Genomic DNA, 15290 nt, shown 5'->3' on the forward strand with positions numbered 1-15290 from the left:
CCTTCTGCTCGCTTCGTCTGCATCGTCGCTGCCAACTGTCAATCAAGCCAGCCACGCCCCTTGCCCCGCAAAATGTTGACGATTTTTTTAAAATTCAGTATTGATTTATTTTCAGATTGGCCACCTGATCTCTGAATTTGACTTTGAAAACTAATAAGAAAAACATCCTGAGCTGTAGGAATGCAGTATCTCGTGATCTGTGATCACTTCTTTTCAAATTCAAGTCTATGGGAGCCAGGGCTTTGTGGAGCCAGCAACTAGCGGACGTAGTGATATTGCAGGTTTTTGACACTTCCGGGTTGGCTTCATTTTTCAGGGCCAGTTGCTACGTCCATCTTTTATTACGGTCTATGGACCCTAGTGAGGATTCAGCAGTGTATAGATAATGGATGGATGGTTCTATAGCTTGAACATGCATTTGGCAAACTGCTGGACACAGGTGTGGTTCAGCAGGGGGCAGCTGCAAATGACCAATTGTTGTTAACATCACAAAATAAAACTTAACGTGGATTGTACTCGCATGTAAAATTGTATTATTTTACTGCCAAGCTATCAGATTTCATCGGAACAGTTTCTGCTGAGCTGTGTCAGAATTTGTGACCTTCATTCAGTGTTGGCGCAGCAGGACCTCATATAGTCACACTCTTGTGTATTGTGTAACACCAGAGCTATAAATTGCTATTTTGGGATCCAAATCACTGTACACTCTCCCTTTTTGCAACTTTAGGTTTTTCCTGAATGGAATCACTTTAAACAGCCCACGGTACCATCACATCCTGTTTTTTTTTTTTTTTTGCTTCATTTCACAGTATAAAAATCCTTGAGCTTCTCAACAAGTTTGTAAATGTTTTTATTCCAGAATAAAGGCTTTCAATCATTTTACACATTTCCACCCTCACAGCACTTTGAAACACACACAGCTGCGCCGTCTATGTCGTTTGATTTCTATGGAAACTGTGCTTTAGCAAAGCAATTTCCCCGTCTGGCCCCAAGGCTTGTTTGATAGGAAAGATAATGCTACCCTTTTCTTTAACCGATACACTGGCCTTATATTTGGAGATGGATGATTTGAGAACTCCAAGCTCCTCAGCTAATTAGATTTCGGATTTTCTTTATCTGAATCATACAAGTGGAGTAAAACGGCCATTACCAAAAACATTTAGTGTAATGTCGAGACAGTGCACCAACCTATCCAATGCTCCTGACCTTAAGACCTGCAGACAAACTGAGCCACTTGTAAGCTGGTTTTGACGCACGCAGATCAGTTGTTATACACTTTTGGCTGTAACTCGTACTGAGAATACTTTCATGCCTCACAATCATGTTTGCTTTCACAGATCTGCTGCTGCTGTCTTTTTTTTTATTTTTATAGTCACCACTCTGCTTAAAACTGTGTATTTTTATTTGACGTATATCTATTATGTATATCATTACTTATTTTTTGCAGATTTTTTTGCATTAATTGTGCGCGCTGTGGCCGGCAGTTTGTTATGTTGGCTATCAAGTGCATATTTGCTGGAAGAAAGGATTTTGTTCAGAAAGGAGCTATGTACAGATTGTGGCAATAAGACAGTCACTAATTTGGCAGTAGCACTTGTTTTCATTGAAGAAGTAGGAGCAGATGACTTTTCTTTTGCATTTTTCCCCCAATTCATTAGATTCTCTGATAACATTTTGAAAGGTTTTATTTGTCTAAAACTAAGGATCAGCCATTGCCACAGAGGTCTTTCAGGGGTCAGCTTTGAAAAGCCTAAATCTTGCTCTGTGTTCCTTTGATTCTGCTCATCATGTCTATTTCCGCTCCCCACTCAGCCCCTTGCTCTCCACCCAGGATGTCAAACACATGTTATCTCACTGCCTGGGCTCCCCTCGGCCTTGGAGAGGCACAAAAGGCTTCTCTGGCGTTACCAGCAGCCCTTGTGGCTTACCTCAACCCCCACACCCTCTCCCCACATCAGCCCCTTCCCCAACACAGCACACTAAATTACTGTCTGCCTCCACCTCATCTGCTCCCTGAGCACTAAATTATTGTCAGCAAGCCATTTCCCCTACACCTCCGTGCACTTACATTAGCTAAGTGTGTTTGTATGTGTGTGTGAGACAAACGCCTGTGTTCTTGAGCGCAGCGGGTGCGATCATTATTGGATCAACATTTCGCTGCCTGTGTGTTTACACACACTGGAAACAGAAAGACTGTCACTGTGCGTATCTGCTTGCATTTAAAGATATTTATGACAAAATCAATCATCCCTCCTGTCTGTTTACAAGCACATGTTGGCCTGGTTTTGGTTGATTCTGTTTTGCAGCACTAGTGACAGGCGCCCCTTTCAGTTTTGGTGCAAGTCAAAGCAGTTTGCTCCACGTTCTTGTTTACCTCCACATCTGTTCGAGTGGGAAGAGAAAAATACGTTCTTATAATGTGCAAGACATTTATCTGTTGCAGGGGTTTGTTTGTCATTTAGGATTATTGGTTACTATTTTTACATCTGCTGACATCGCACTGGCAATGTTTGTGTGTAAATGGGTGCCAGTGTGTTGGTGTGTTTGTGTGTGTGTGTGTGTGTGCGCGTGCCCACAGAGATTATTGTGTTGGTCAATCAGCAGAGGAGCCATCCTCAATTTATTTGGTACCACAGTCTCCATTAGGTCATAATATGCTCACATACACATACAGACACGTCACCCTCATTAGACCCCCATTTGTCTTCCCAAAGAAGAGACTCCCCACAAACACATTAATGGTTTAAGATAGTTACAGACACTCTCCAGAGAGGAGGCTCTGTGTTCCTGTTTTATGGCAAACTTTGGATCATGTGGGTTTTTTTTTTTTTTTTACCAAAATGTGTATGAACTTCTGTTTCCTTTGTGTTTTCTCATCATTGCTTCCCCCCTTATTGTGACCGTCTTTGTGTGTTTTCAGGCTGCTATCCCTGCCCCGGCCCCAGCCTCAATCCAATAGCTCTGGGAAGCCGCTGGCTTGCCTATGCTGAGAACAAGGTAGTCTCCACATACACACACACATTCATCCAGTGCAGAAGTCCCTTATCAGAGAAGCGACATATTTACCATCCAAAAAGTGCATTTTATCTGTTTTCTGCCTTTTTAATCTGTCTGGATAAACAACTCATTCCTAAAAGAGTCCACTAGAGATGATAACATTTTGAAAATCAACAGATGTACAAGAGGTTTCTGTTTAATGGGATTGTTAAGTATTTACAATAACCAGAATGCTCCATTGTGCATTCTGACATACTTTTAATGTGTAATTGACAGATGGGGCCACTGTTTGTGTGTCAGGATTTTCCAGAAATGACTAAATCTATTTTGTTGAACACTAAGAGTAATACAGAGAGAGAACTGTTCAAGTGATATTGTATTTGAAATGAAATCAGTCCAGTGGCTGTCTGGTTGTGCAACCTTTCTTTGATTGCAAAACCAATTTCCTCCAAAGAGCGAAGAGGGGAGCCTCTTGAATGTCTGAATCTCTTAATTCTCCCAAAAAATGTCTCTTTATGTACAGTGTTTTCATTAGATTTCCACTATTTGTTTTGCATTTATCTGTAAATCTGTGTGTGTGTGTGTGTGTGTGTGTTTTTTTTTACAGTTGATCAGATGTCACCAGTCTCGTGGGGGAGCTTGTGGTGACAATGCACAGTCTTATACAGCCACAGTGATTAATGCTGCCAAAGTAAGTGACAATCCAGACACAGATTTAAATGCTTTCTGTTCTATGTTGTGAATTGTCTCTCTTACGTATGTACATTAGGCTTTTTGCACTACATGAGTAAGTTGGACTTTACAAACTCCAGCATATTTATTTTGTATCATCCCATTGTCAAGGTTTGGTACTTTGGAATTTGTCTTTTTTCAGAAATAGCTATTTTGTTGATTATAGAAAAATCAGATCTATATAAAATAGTGAGCATCGTGTGCTTTTCATGTTTAGTGTAAAATCTGAGGCGAGTCTGGCTGTGCTGCAGTGGAATCAGCGGCTAGTTTGCATTCTCCAGATGTTTCTCCTAACTGTTTTGGGGAGGTGGTAGAGAAAATTCATGGTTTGATGCAAATCTTATGTTTACGGTCACAGCTCAGCATGTGGGCAGCAGTCTAGGGAGCACGAAAGAAATGCAGATGATGGTTTATTAGCCCTCTTTTTTTCTGTAAAAGGTCAGGTACTGCAACGTACTTTAAAATCACTTAATAAAAACATGTCTAAAATGCTCCACTGTTGTTACAAAAGGTTAGAACGAGCATATTTCTAAATTCCAAAATAAGATGTTTTTAAAAGAAAATATAAACGGTATCTTTATAATTGACCTCAGCTGTACATTCAAGCCAAACACGCAACGTTAGGTTTTCAGACTTAGTTTATAACAGTTAATGTTTATACTCGGTCACGCCTCGCTCTGTTGTCAAGTTGTCCACGTTTAGGCAGCTCTCCGTAGCCCTGGAGGTCCATCCATCTGTGTTTAGAGGAGCTGAGGGGAGCTGAACAGGTCTCATATGACTACAGCTTGTGCTAGACGCAAATAACCCACTGACATGTAAAGGAACATTATAACACGACTCAAGCCTGATAATAGATGCGTTCGGATGTTGATGTCCAATACGTCTTATATTATTTATCTTTCCAGAGAAGCAGCCAACTTGGTTGGAACAATGTTACCCACAGTTTTTGTCCCATGTTGTTGTAAATTACTGGGGGATCTAAATGGCAAATCTATAGGTACACCTGAGTTTACCTTCTCTGTGAACTGCCTGCATTTATTTTTCCCTCCTGCATTCTGTAAAGACCCACCACTGCTCTGTCTCTGATTGGCTCTGACTCTGATATTTTTAGCTTAACCATCTCACTTCTTACCAACAAATTAGCACCAGGAGTCAGAATCAGAAGTAAAGTAGGGCAGGATGTGGCAGAACGTTGATAGAGATACACTCCAAAATAAATGTTAATAATAATGATCATCAGTAATGTTAAATAGAGGCCGAACTGTTGTGGATTGTTCAGTGTAGCAAGCTTAGCAAGCTAGCTAACTGTGTAGGCCACAGTTCTTCCAAAAAGATGGGAGAGCAATTTTATTCATTTTACTCATGAAGAATTTTTAGATGAGACATGTAGAAATGTTTCTGATGAAATATTATGATTTTAAGCATAGTTTTGGTTCATTTTCCTGATGGAACCCAATGTCACATAAGTAGTTCGAGGACCATTGAAAAATTGACAATTCTTTCTATTTTTACAGTTTCAAATGTTGAAGTTCAGAGGTTTGCAGTAAAATGTTTCTGACTTACATTATTTGCAATTTATAAAAGCAAATGTATGTTTATTTGGGCTTGAAATCTGGCAACTCGCATGTAAATTTGATAGATTGGACAAAGTTACATATTGTAATAAAATGTTCAGTGTATCACATTGTGCTATATTCAGAATGAGATGATTAGGAGAACATTAGGGGTTGCAGGTGAAGCTGGTGGATGCAGGATTCAAAAGTAGCTGTCAAGGCATTACAATTAGACAAACTATGGACAATTAAAAACAAAATTTTCTTCAGGGGAGCATGTCTCTGGAGCCGCTTTGTTCTGACAAGTTTTCTCGATCCAGGCAATGTTATCCCCCTTCTTTTTTTTTTAACACTTACCTGTTTGTGTCCTTGTGTAAATCACACAGACTGAAGAAAGTGGCACAACAAACCAGATGTTCTGCTCTGAACAGTTTGGGATAAAAACATACATTTCTAAAATGAGACTTTCTTTGGAAACTTACATAGAGTTCTTTTCTCTACCAAGAATGGCAATGCAATACAAATTTTAGGAACATGTTGAAATTGAATGCAACACAACCTTTTGTATTGCAGAAGCACAAACATGCTGCTATGTTCTCTCACCACAGAGTCATGATTGAAGATGAATGAGCACTTAACCTAGTCTGCCTTAAATCTGAACATTTTAAAGTGAGTTCTCATGTTGTTGCTGTAGTTGCTCGCAAGGTCCTTTGCTCTGTGTTAAGCTTTTGCTCCGATAAAACAGCACATAAGGCTGCTTTTCCAGCACTGCCTACACCATCTGTAAATGTGCTGACATTGGATCCACCTGGCCCGCCTGGCTGACTGGGGCTGAGCTTATGAGACACTTCATCAACCTGCCTATCTGTTTGTTCCCACTGTAATCTGTTTCTCTTCATTGGTCTTGTTTCACTCATCTCCGCAGGGGAGCGACTCTAAGATGGCTCACGAACAGCCAACAGCCCCCTTTGATACCAAGTGAAATTCATTCTTGGTCTAATTCAGCCACTTGCCAACACATGCTAAGTAGCTAACTCCTCTTTTGGTTCTAGCCTGTTTCTCCATTTGGTCCCAGAGGACGGGCTAATTGATTTATAAAGAGCAAGTGTATCTAATAGCTAGTGTGAAAGAAGTCTCATTAGCAGGCTAATGATGGCATACATCAAAAAGAGCGCTGTAGCATAGTAAAGGCTGGACAATGGCAGAGGGTATTGATATGCAGACAGGCAGTCTGCTTGCCTGCCCTCTCCTCATTTAGGACCATATATCTCAATATGGATGACAAGGTATCTCCTTCTGGCTTGTGGCGCGACACGCTGGCTCTTACTGCTGACGTCCAGAGACATGGAAACAAAAAAAGGGGGGTCGTAGGCGGAGGGGGGTAGCATTAAAGTGTAATGGCTTTTGTTTATAAGAAAGATAAAAGAGAGAGTGCAACGAGGCCGACCAGTTGGACGCTGCTTCAAATTTTCTCTCTTACAGTAAATTTGTGTATCACATCAGTGCTGTTGCCTGTCACTCTTGAGCGTACGGTTGAGAAAGACCTTTCACATAAATTAGGCTGTAATTTGTTTAGATGGCGACATCAGGCCGTAGCTGTGTGTACGTCTGCCCGAGTGTGTATGTGTTTTTGTCAGACATGATCTGCATCCAGAAGCCCCCCCCCTCCCCTCCCTAGCAGCAGATCAATAGCCCCTGTTTGGACTACCACTAAGAACTCCACAACTGCAGTGATTAGAAAACACATTAGTGTTGATCAATTAGGAGCCAAACGCCTCACTTAATAATTGATGGCTCATCTTGCACACACATACACACAAATGGACACAGGCAGCAGACACTGCAAGTGTGCCTGGCCAAGTGGCAAAGAGAGACAGTGGGTGATCCTCAGACCCAACAAACGCGAGGCGCCACGCTGTATTGACAGGGCCGCCTAGTCTGAATGCCTGATTAGGCTCTCCGGGGCCCCTTTGGCGCTTACACACACAGACACACACAGTCACAGGCATTGGACTCCATTAGGCTAAGACAGTGTAGTAGGTGAGATAGACTCCACTTAAGCAGCACTATCCATTTCCCTCAATCGAGCCACAGAGGTGTGTTTGAGCCAGACACCCTGGCTGGGCCTTAAGCGGACACAGAGGAGCCTCATGCACACACATGGTGTCTCCTGTGGCTACAGTGCTACAAGTCGTCAGCACTACAAGTTATCAGCAGGCATCAAGTGAACGTGTTGCACAGACACACACACACACACACGGTATTGCGCACACAGCGATGCACTTTGCAGCTCCTCTGATCTTCATGGCCTGCAAAGGCTTCAAACCAAGTGAACCACAAAATATAGTCTATCACTTAGATGCAGAATACATCACATGGAAACTTGTAACACAATTCTGATATTATTTTTTCTTTCAGACTTTAAAAACGGGCCTAACAATGGTGGGTAAAGTTGTTACACAGCTGGCAGGCACCATACCAGCAGGCACCCCAGATGAGGAGGGCACACCCCACAGTGCAAGCCGCCGAAGCCCCCACAACCCTGGCGTGGTCACCATCATCGACACACACAGTGTTGGAGAAGGACAGGTGAGTTGAATACTTTTCTTCTGTTTGCCATAAATACCAATTTTAATATACTGGATTTGTGTGCTGTGATTCTGTTTTCACACTCGTGTCAGAGCCCAAATTGTTTCAGCCTTTATGGACCGTAAAAAATGCATAAAGGCACCTCAAGAAACTGAGAGAAGGGCAACAATAAGAACCCTGTCTGTTCTTACCCCGCAATTCATTATCTGAGTTACACACAATATATTAGCATACATATGCTGATATGAATTTTAGCTGGAAATTTATACAAACTACACAGTATATTATTTTTTCTAATGGCAGGTTTTTAGCATTATTGTAAATGAGTGGGGTGATATTGTTTTATTTAGTAATTTGCAGTGTGTGCAATATGGGCAGGTAAACACTCACACTGCTGTTAGATTTAATCAACTACTCATCTGTAGCTTTGTTTGTATGAATTTGTTTCTGCCATTTTCATTTTGAATTTCACATTTTTTTTATTTATTTGTTTATTTATTTGAACTTTTTGCATGATATTGCCTTTTCTTTTTAAATCTGAAATAATTTCTTGATAACAAAAACATATGCAAGGCTGTGTGTGTATTATACTGCAGAAGCTATAACACTTGTACCTTTCCAAGACACGGCTCAGACATTTGCAGTCAGGTGCTAAGAAGCATTAGCACTGAGCTGGAGGAGGGTCGTTTGGTTCAGTGTGTGTGAGTTCGAGCTGAAACATTTCAGTTACTGCATAAACAAACATGATGTGCATAATACCGACACGACATAACAGAGCAGGTTCATCTGTTGGTTACCAGTGTGTTTCTGCAAGTAAACAGATGTTTTATACAACATAAAACTACCTGTAAAGCAGTACATCCAGATAACAATTAAATTGCACATTTCTGGGATGAACTGAATTCATCTATAGAACGGAGCTTTGTGTGATTCACTTTGATCCGTATTAATATTACGACACTGGTGCCAAAAAAATGCCAAAACACAATTCTTAACGTAAGTCTGAGGTCGCTGAGGGTAGACAGGCCACAGTTTAAAGGAAAAACTGATGCTGTTGCTCGGCCTGTCGTCCTCAGTCAGCATAATTGAATCAGTGCCAACAACAATATCTTTCATGTGGTTTTCAACTTTTTACTAAAAGACTTCAGTTTACTGTCATGTTTGTAATGTGTTTCTTCGGTATCAGTAGAGAATTCTTGTTCATAATGTCAGTTGTTTTTTTTTTTGTCACTGGTTGGTTGCACTCAGCGCTACAATTTTAGATAACAGCAGCGCAAAGTTCGACTTGAGAGTATTGGAGTACTTCAAAATGTCGCAGAAGAAAAGATGGCTTGTGAAGTGTGCAAAGATGACGCACCACAGCAGCAACAGAATAATGCATGTTCACCTGAAGAGAGAACACACAGGAGCTATTTGTCACAGAGACACTTTCAATCGATTGACTTCTCTCCTACTCTCTGTGCTCACATATACTGTATTTCAGAACAGCTGAATTTGCCATTAAGCTGTTGTCCACGTTTCTATTTTTCTGCTTAGACTGAAACACGGCTGATTGAGAGTACATGCTAATGAACAGTCACTTCGTGCTATCACTCTAAAGTCCTGATTCTTTGACAGCAACGTCAAACAAACTCGCCAAAGTCACTGGGACTACACAACAAGGAGAAAAGAAGTTGCTTTAGCTGCTCTGGGCTTTTAAAAAATATCAACCGTGTCCATATCGCACTTTGTTTAATATACCAACTACCTACTCTGGGACCAACTACTGACTTAAATTATTGGATCTTTTCATTATTTTTTATCATTGTCATTGTCATTTTTACCATATATTTCTATGTTGGAGATTCTAGTTTTTGCTCTTTAACATGTTCTGCATTATAGAATGAGATACAGTGTGTCAAAATAAAACTAACCTAAAACAAATTAGTCATTTTGCTTTTTTGGATGAAAATTTCTTGTTTAGAGTAATTAGTAAAAGAGTTGACAGATTAATCAATAGAAAAATTATGGCAGCCCATTTATTGCCATCACAACCTCAGCCCAATAGAACACCATGGGTAGTTTTGAATCGACATATTCGGCAGTGCTCACTACCATGATCCCCATCATCAAAACACCAAATGTGGGAATATCTTTTTGAAGATTGTCCTTCATTTCTATAGGAGAGCTTCACGCATGTATAAGATTAAGACATGACAAGCAGCACTAAAACAAGGCACTTTATGTTGGGGTTTCTTCTCATTTGTCACCTATTTGTGTATTAGAATGCTGGGGTTAGTACTAGATTTTCAAATGAAAAGAGTGGACCCATATATAGTAGTTTATAATTTCAAGTTTTTATTTTAGCACAAAGTTCAGTATTTTCTGTTTGCACATATGTGTTTTTGTCTTGTCTTACGGTTTCACTGTGGCGGTTGAATTGTAGGGATAAACTAATTATGCTCATTTAAACTTGAGTTTCTCCCTCACAGCATCTTATCTCACCATCAGACTAAAATTAGTCTGAGCTCACTGTGTTCCTTTTTTGGATCTTGCAAGGTGGTTAACCAGAAACTGTTACCAGGTGACCATCCTTGTTTAACAGAACATCAGCTGTACTTACTTGCACTTTCAGTGCTTACATATTCCCCCAACTGGGGCCTTTTTTATGTATAATGCATAGACACACACACCAAAAATTAAATCGACTGCAATTTGTTCTTGGCTTCTTTCCTCTCTGGTCTTGTCATGTGTGACCCAGGTAAACATAACTTAGGCCTCTTGCGGCTCGGTGGGAAACAGAAAAATCTCCAACGTTGGATTTTTTTTTTCTTTCTGTGGGTCAGACACACTCAGGCTCATTCATCTCACTCTGCACAACTCACTGAAAGGTGTGACTTAGATTTGCTGCATATTTTAACAGCCAAGCTTTTAGCCACAGCCCTGTCTGTTTTAGCAGCGCTGGTGGGAGAGACACTCTGTAAACAGGCAGCTGTAACCTCACATGAAGCTCAAGGCTGAGTGAAAGCACCATATGTCAAATAAGGTCTTAACATTAAATTCTGCCTTTTTGATGCGAGCGTGCCTGGAAAAGAGCGAGACGTTGTTGTAATTTAAGTTCTAACTCTGTTTATATCTGATTTTTATAGGTTTTTCTCACTAAAAAGTTACAAGTTACAACTAAATCATTATTTTTGAAACGATTTAAAGGACAGTACAAATACTTTATTCCAACTCACTCATATAAATAAAAAAACCTTCAGGATCTCGGCAGCTGTCCTTCGTCTATTTTGTCTATTAGGAGAGTCCAAAATCGTAGAAGCTTTTGTATTAGCTGTGTTTCATCACACACCCTCTCCTGCTAGAATAGAAACTGCTCAACAAAGCGTCATGGCTTACAGGCAGTTCTGAGACTAGTAGTCAAATATGAAAAGACATTATATGTACATATACAACTTGTTACTTCCCAGCTACAGAACTTCGGACTAACTTTTTCCATTGGTTGTACTGGTGTGCCTGCCTTTTTTTTTTTAGGTGCATCTGAAATGTACATACTAGACTGCCTGCTGCAGCTCCTCTCTCTTAAGGGTAAAGTAGACAAGGGCTGAGAATGTGCATTGACAGCGGTTGTGGAGCTATTAGCAGAGACTACTAGTGGATGTATTACTGACTTAGTGTCAACGGTAGATTTATTTACCGAGGCCTACTGACCTACCTCTCCTAGCTGCAACTGAAAATGAAAATCTGTTGACCCCTCACCAAACCTAGAGTGACCTGATGCCCCACATAGTTCTGCTCAGACATGGGACATCAGCCATGTTTACCAGTATTATATCTGATGAGATAACACTGTGTGACAGAAGGAAACAGCCAGAGCACTAAAGATAGCATATAAAAGTAAACACCATTCCGATTATGTGATAACACTAATAAAGATGCAGATGCAGCGGCCCCTTCAGGAGACAATGAAAGTGAACGTTTTCAGTGTCTTGCCTATCCCACACGTTCATTCCGCAAAACTTGCAGCTGAGAGACTTTGCTGGGTGTCAGGACAGTGAATGGCGCTGGAATTGAGGCGATTGGTTGTGATTTGGACCTGCTGCGCCAACACGGAGTCTGATCGGAGACTACACCGGCAGTTACCCAAGAGAGAGGGAAACACTAACGGTGCATACGTAAACAAAGGAAGAGGAAGAGAGCCGGGATCCATGCTAGGCTAAAGGCTAACCCCTCCAGACCAGCAGGACCGTTGCTCCCACTCTCCAATGTCTGCTCCCTCCACAGCAAGCTGGACGAGCTACATTTGCTGAGAGAAACCCTCAGAGAGTGGAGGGACTGCTGTGTGTTTGCTTTGACAGAAACATGGCTCCATGACAACATCCCAGACGAACATACAGCTGGAGGGGACGACATTATTGCGGGCGTACAGACAGGCAGCTAGCTCTGGGCAGCATCTGCGACTTCACCATTGTGTGTGTCTTTGTGTCCCTGAAGACCTACCAGGACCTGAAGAGGTTCACCATGTTCAATGTGATGGCGGCGCGCATGGACGCAGTGGCCCCTTCATTAGCAGCAACAAGACAAGACAATCACTGTCTTGCAATGTAACACAGCATGTAGGTAATACTTGCACCACCCTGACCCATCATCAGATCTAATCTGCACCACCCAACCTGCAGCAATATGCCTTAATCAATCAACCAACCCCGACCAGCAACCAGTGTTGAAGGACACCTAAAGAGTAAATACCGCTTGAAATCTGATGCAACAGAATGAATTTGTTCACAGTGCATAACAGTATTGGAGGACCTCTAACCTCCGCTGTTGTGTGTGTTTGAGAGAGCTTGTGGCAAAGAGAGGAAGGGAAGTTGGACTAGTAACTTAGCCTATTGCACACAATTCAAGTTATTAATGACATGGGCCAAACAGTTGTTTGTCACTTTTTGACCCAACCCGCGGGTTAGCCTGCACATCTCTACTACCTAGTCTGACTCACCAGATGTGGGCTGTGGGTATAGACCTGCTATGGGCCGCCCATTTCGTGATTGTAGTTCCTTCTCTTCTGCTATCTGCATGTTATCATTTTCAAAATCCCCTTCGCTACAGAAGACAAAAGTGTCAAGCTATGCACTAAAAATGTGAAATATTTACAGGATTTAATTTGCAGCCCTGCTAGTTTTTCTAGATGACATATCCATTTTAATGGCAGCACTCGCCTCAGCATAACAATTCCCCAAGAACACCCAAGAAGACTGTGATGGATTTAAAGAAATACAAACAAACCAAAGCTTTTCCCTCCTGTTTTAGAATGACAATTAGGAACAGCCAAGTCCACGATACCCAGTTTACACGGTGCTGTGTCAGTGCTACAGAGTGGTGTGGCACTACTACTACACAAATGGGCACACAGAGACACCCCTGCTAAATGTCCGGTACAACCTATGAAAACGTTTAGTGGCACTTGGTCGATTTTTGGTTTCGTGTGACCAAAATGATCCCACTCTGGAGCCCCGAGTTAGCAACCAAGCTAGCTCACTGGCTGATAACTGCACAATGGCAGGGAGAAGGATGCTCCAAGACAGACATAGTTTTCTACTGGAGGTAAATTAACTTCTAAAGCCATACAGGCAGTGGTGAAGTGTTAGGGGAAACAAAACTAAAGAAACTGATCTGGCTGTGTACCATAATTTTAAAATAAATGATGTAAATAAAGTAAAACTGTATTTGTCTTGTGTCTTTTCGGAGATTACTAAGATATAAAGCTGAAGCATAAAACCTTTTGAAGTGTCTGATGCTGGTAATAAGTTTCAAACTGTGATTTTTTTGCACTAAATAAATGTATGCTATCCTAAAAAAAAAAAAAAAAAGGTTAATTCGAAGTTTTGCAAGGAGAGTTTGGCTCTATGTCCCTTTCCTGCATCATAGTACACAGACTCACCTACTTGTAGTATGTGTACTAGGGTACAGTAAGTATTCATACTAATATAACGGTCCGATCCTGATTGTAGTTTGAACTGTGCCAATTGCCCTCAACAGGATCTCCCCTTCACGTCAAAAGAAATGCTAAAAGCTTTTATCCCCTTAATTCTCCTCAGCCACTCCAAACCATGATTAATCACACTGCAGGAGCTGTCACATTTTTAATGAGGCGTGTTAGCATACATAGTACAGTTTGTCAGTGATATAGTCACCACACACACACTCGCTGCCTTCTGCTGCTCTCTACGCTATGACTGTATCCGCCCTGTAGTCAGTGTGTTGTCTTATAAGCTGGACCTAAGCCTTCAGAAGCAGGTCTGCACTGTGTCACCAGCCAACACACTGTAACCGTACACTGGCCATAAACACTGACGAGGCCAGGCAAGGAGGCAGGGGAAGGCTAGGAGTAGAGGAGAAATGGAGGGTGAAGAGAGTAGTGAGAGTGTGTGGGTGGGTGGGTGGGGGGGGTGAGGTAGGGGTGGGGAGATTGAGGATGGGGATGGGGTGTAACTTTTGTAAAAATGGGAAAAAGTCAGGAAAATGATAGAGGTGAGTTCCGATGTCAGTGTGGGAATCCAAGATATTCCCATCTCTTCCAGGCTTTGAAATTCCTTATTTGGAACAGCAGCCTCATAACACACAGGAACACACACTCTCCCCTGTGTGACGGACCCGGTTCTCTGGAGGACACTCTTGTTTCAAAGGGCTCCAGCAGGATTCCCTCACAGAACAACATTGTCTGCCTGCACCGTAATAAAAGTGATCTGCTTCATGTCACCAGCCTCTTTCTGTTCTTTCTGTTCTCCCCCTTTTTTCTTTTTTTCTTTTTTTCTCTGCTTATTTTTTTGCTTGTAGTCTGAGACGGAGCCCTTTTAGTTTTTTTTAGAGACTGTTTCTTGTTTGGACTAGCTCCTTTTTAAAATGCTCAGCCAGCCTTCCTGACATCGTTAATGCGACGCTGGGGCCAAACTTAACCTTGTGTATTTTTTTTCTCCCTCTCAGACGCACACACTTGTACACAAAGTGGACTCATGTCAAGGCTTATTTCTAATCTTTTTTTTGTGACTAAAGGGTTTTTCCGCCAGCTCCTGGTCTCGGTGCAGCCTTTGTTAGATCTGTCCCAGTCTTGACAGCAGACTTCATACAGAGATTTAGGAGGAGCCTCTAGTTGTGCAAAGTGACTTGTAATTTCATTTTCTTAGGCATGTTTCAGAAGTAGGAAGCCAATGCTAGATTTGACGCCAGTTTCTGCCTGTTTACGGGAAAACCCGCTGTCATGGGGTATTGTCAAAGCCACATGTGAAAAGCCACATCATTGCCAAAGTATATTTGTCCATATTCTTGTCTCTGTTGTTGAACCATACCATGTCCACACTGGTCTCAGTGCAGCCTCCGACTAAAACAACAGCAGTAATGAAATATAGCCAGGATTATGATGATTCCAAAGTTTTTTTTTGATGC

At 41.6% G+C, this 15290-nt stretch overlaps 1 protein-coding gene across 1 annotated transcript in view; it reads left to right on the top strand.

The window, feature by feature from the left end:
- Window positions 1-15290, top strand: part of LOC103359516 (breast carcinoma-amplified sequence 3-like) — a gene marked incomplete at its 3' end in the record, with an annotated part of 140185 nt that overhangs the window by 46655 nt on the left and 78240 nt on the right. The window contains exons 10-12 of the mRNA XM_008284889.1: window positions 2921-2997; window positions 3605-3688; window positions 7701-7871. Coding sequence (XP_008283111.1) covers window positions 2921-2997; window positions 3605-3688; window positions 7701-7871 — 332 coding nt within the window. The remainder of the gene's footprint in view (window positions 1-2920; window positions 2998-3604; window positions 3689-7700; window positions 7872-15290) is intronic.

This window comes from Stegastes partitus, unplaced genomic scaffold (genome assembly GCF_000690725.1).
Source record: "Stegastes partitus isolate 25-593 unplaced genomic scaffold, Stegastes_partitus-1.0.2 Scaffold379, whole genome shotgun sequence".
Classification (NCBI taxonomy): Eukaryota; Metazoa; Chordata; class Actinopteri; family Pomacentridae; genus Stegastes; species Stegastes partitus.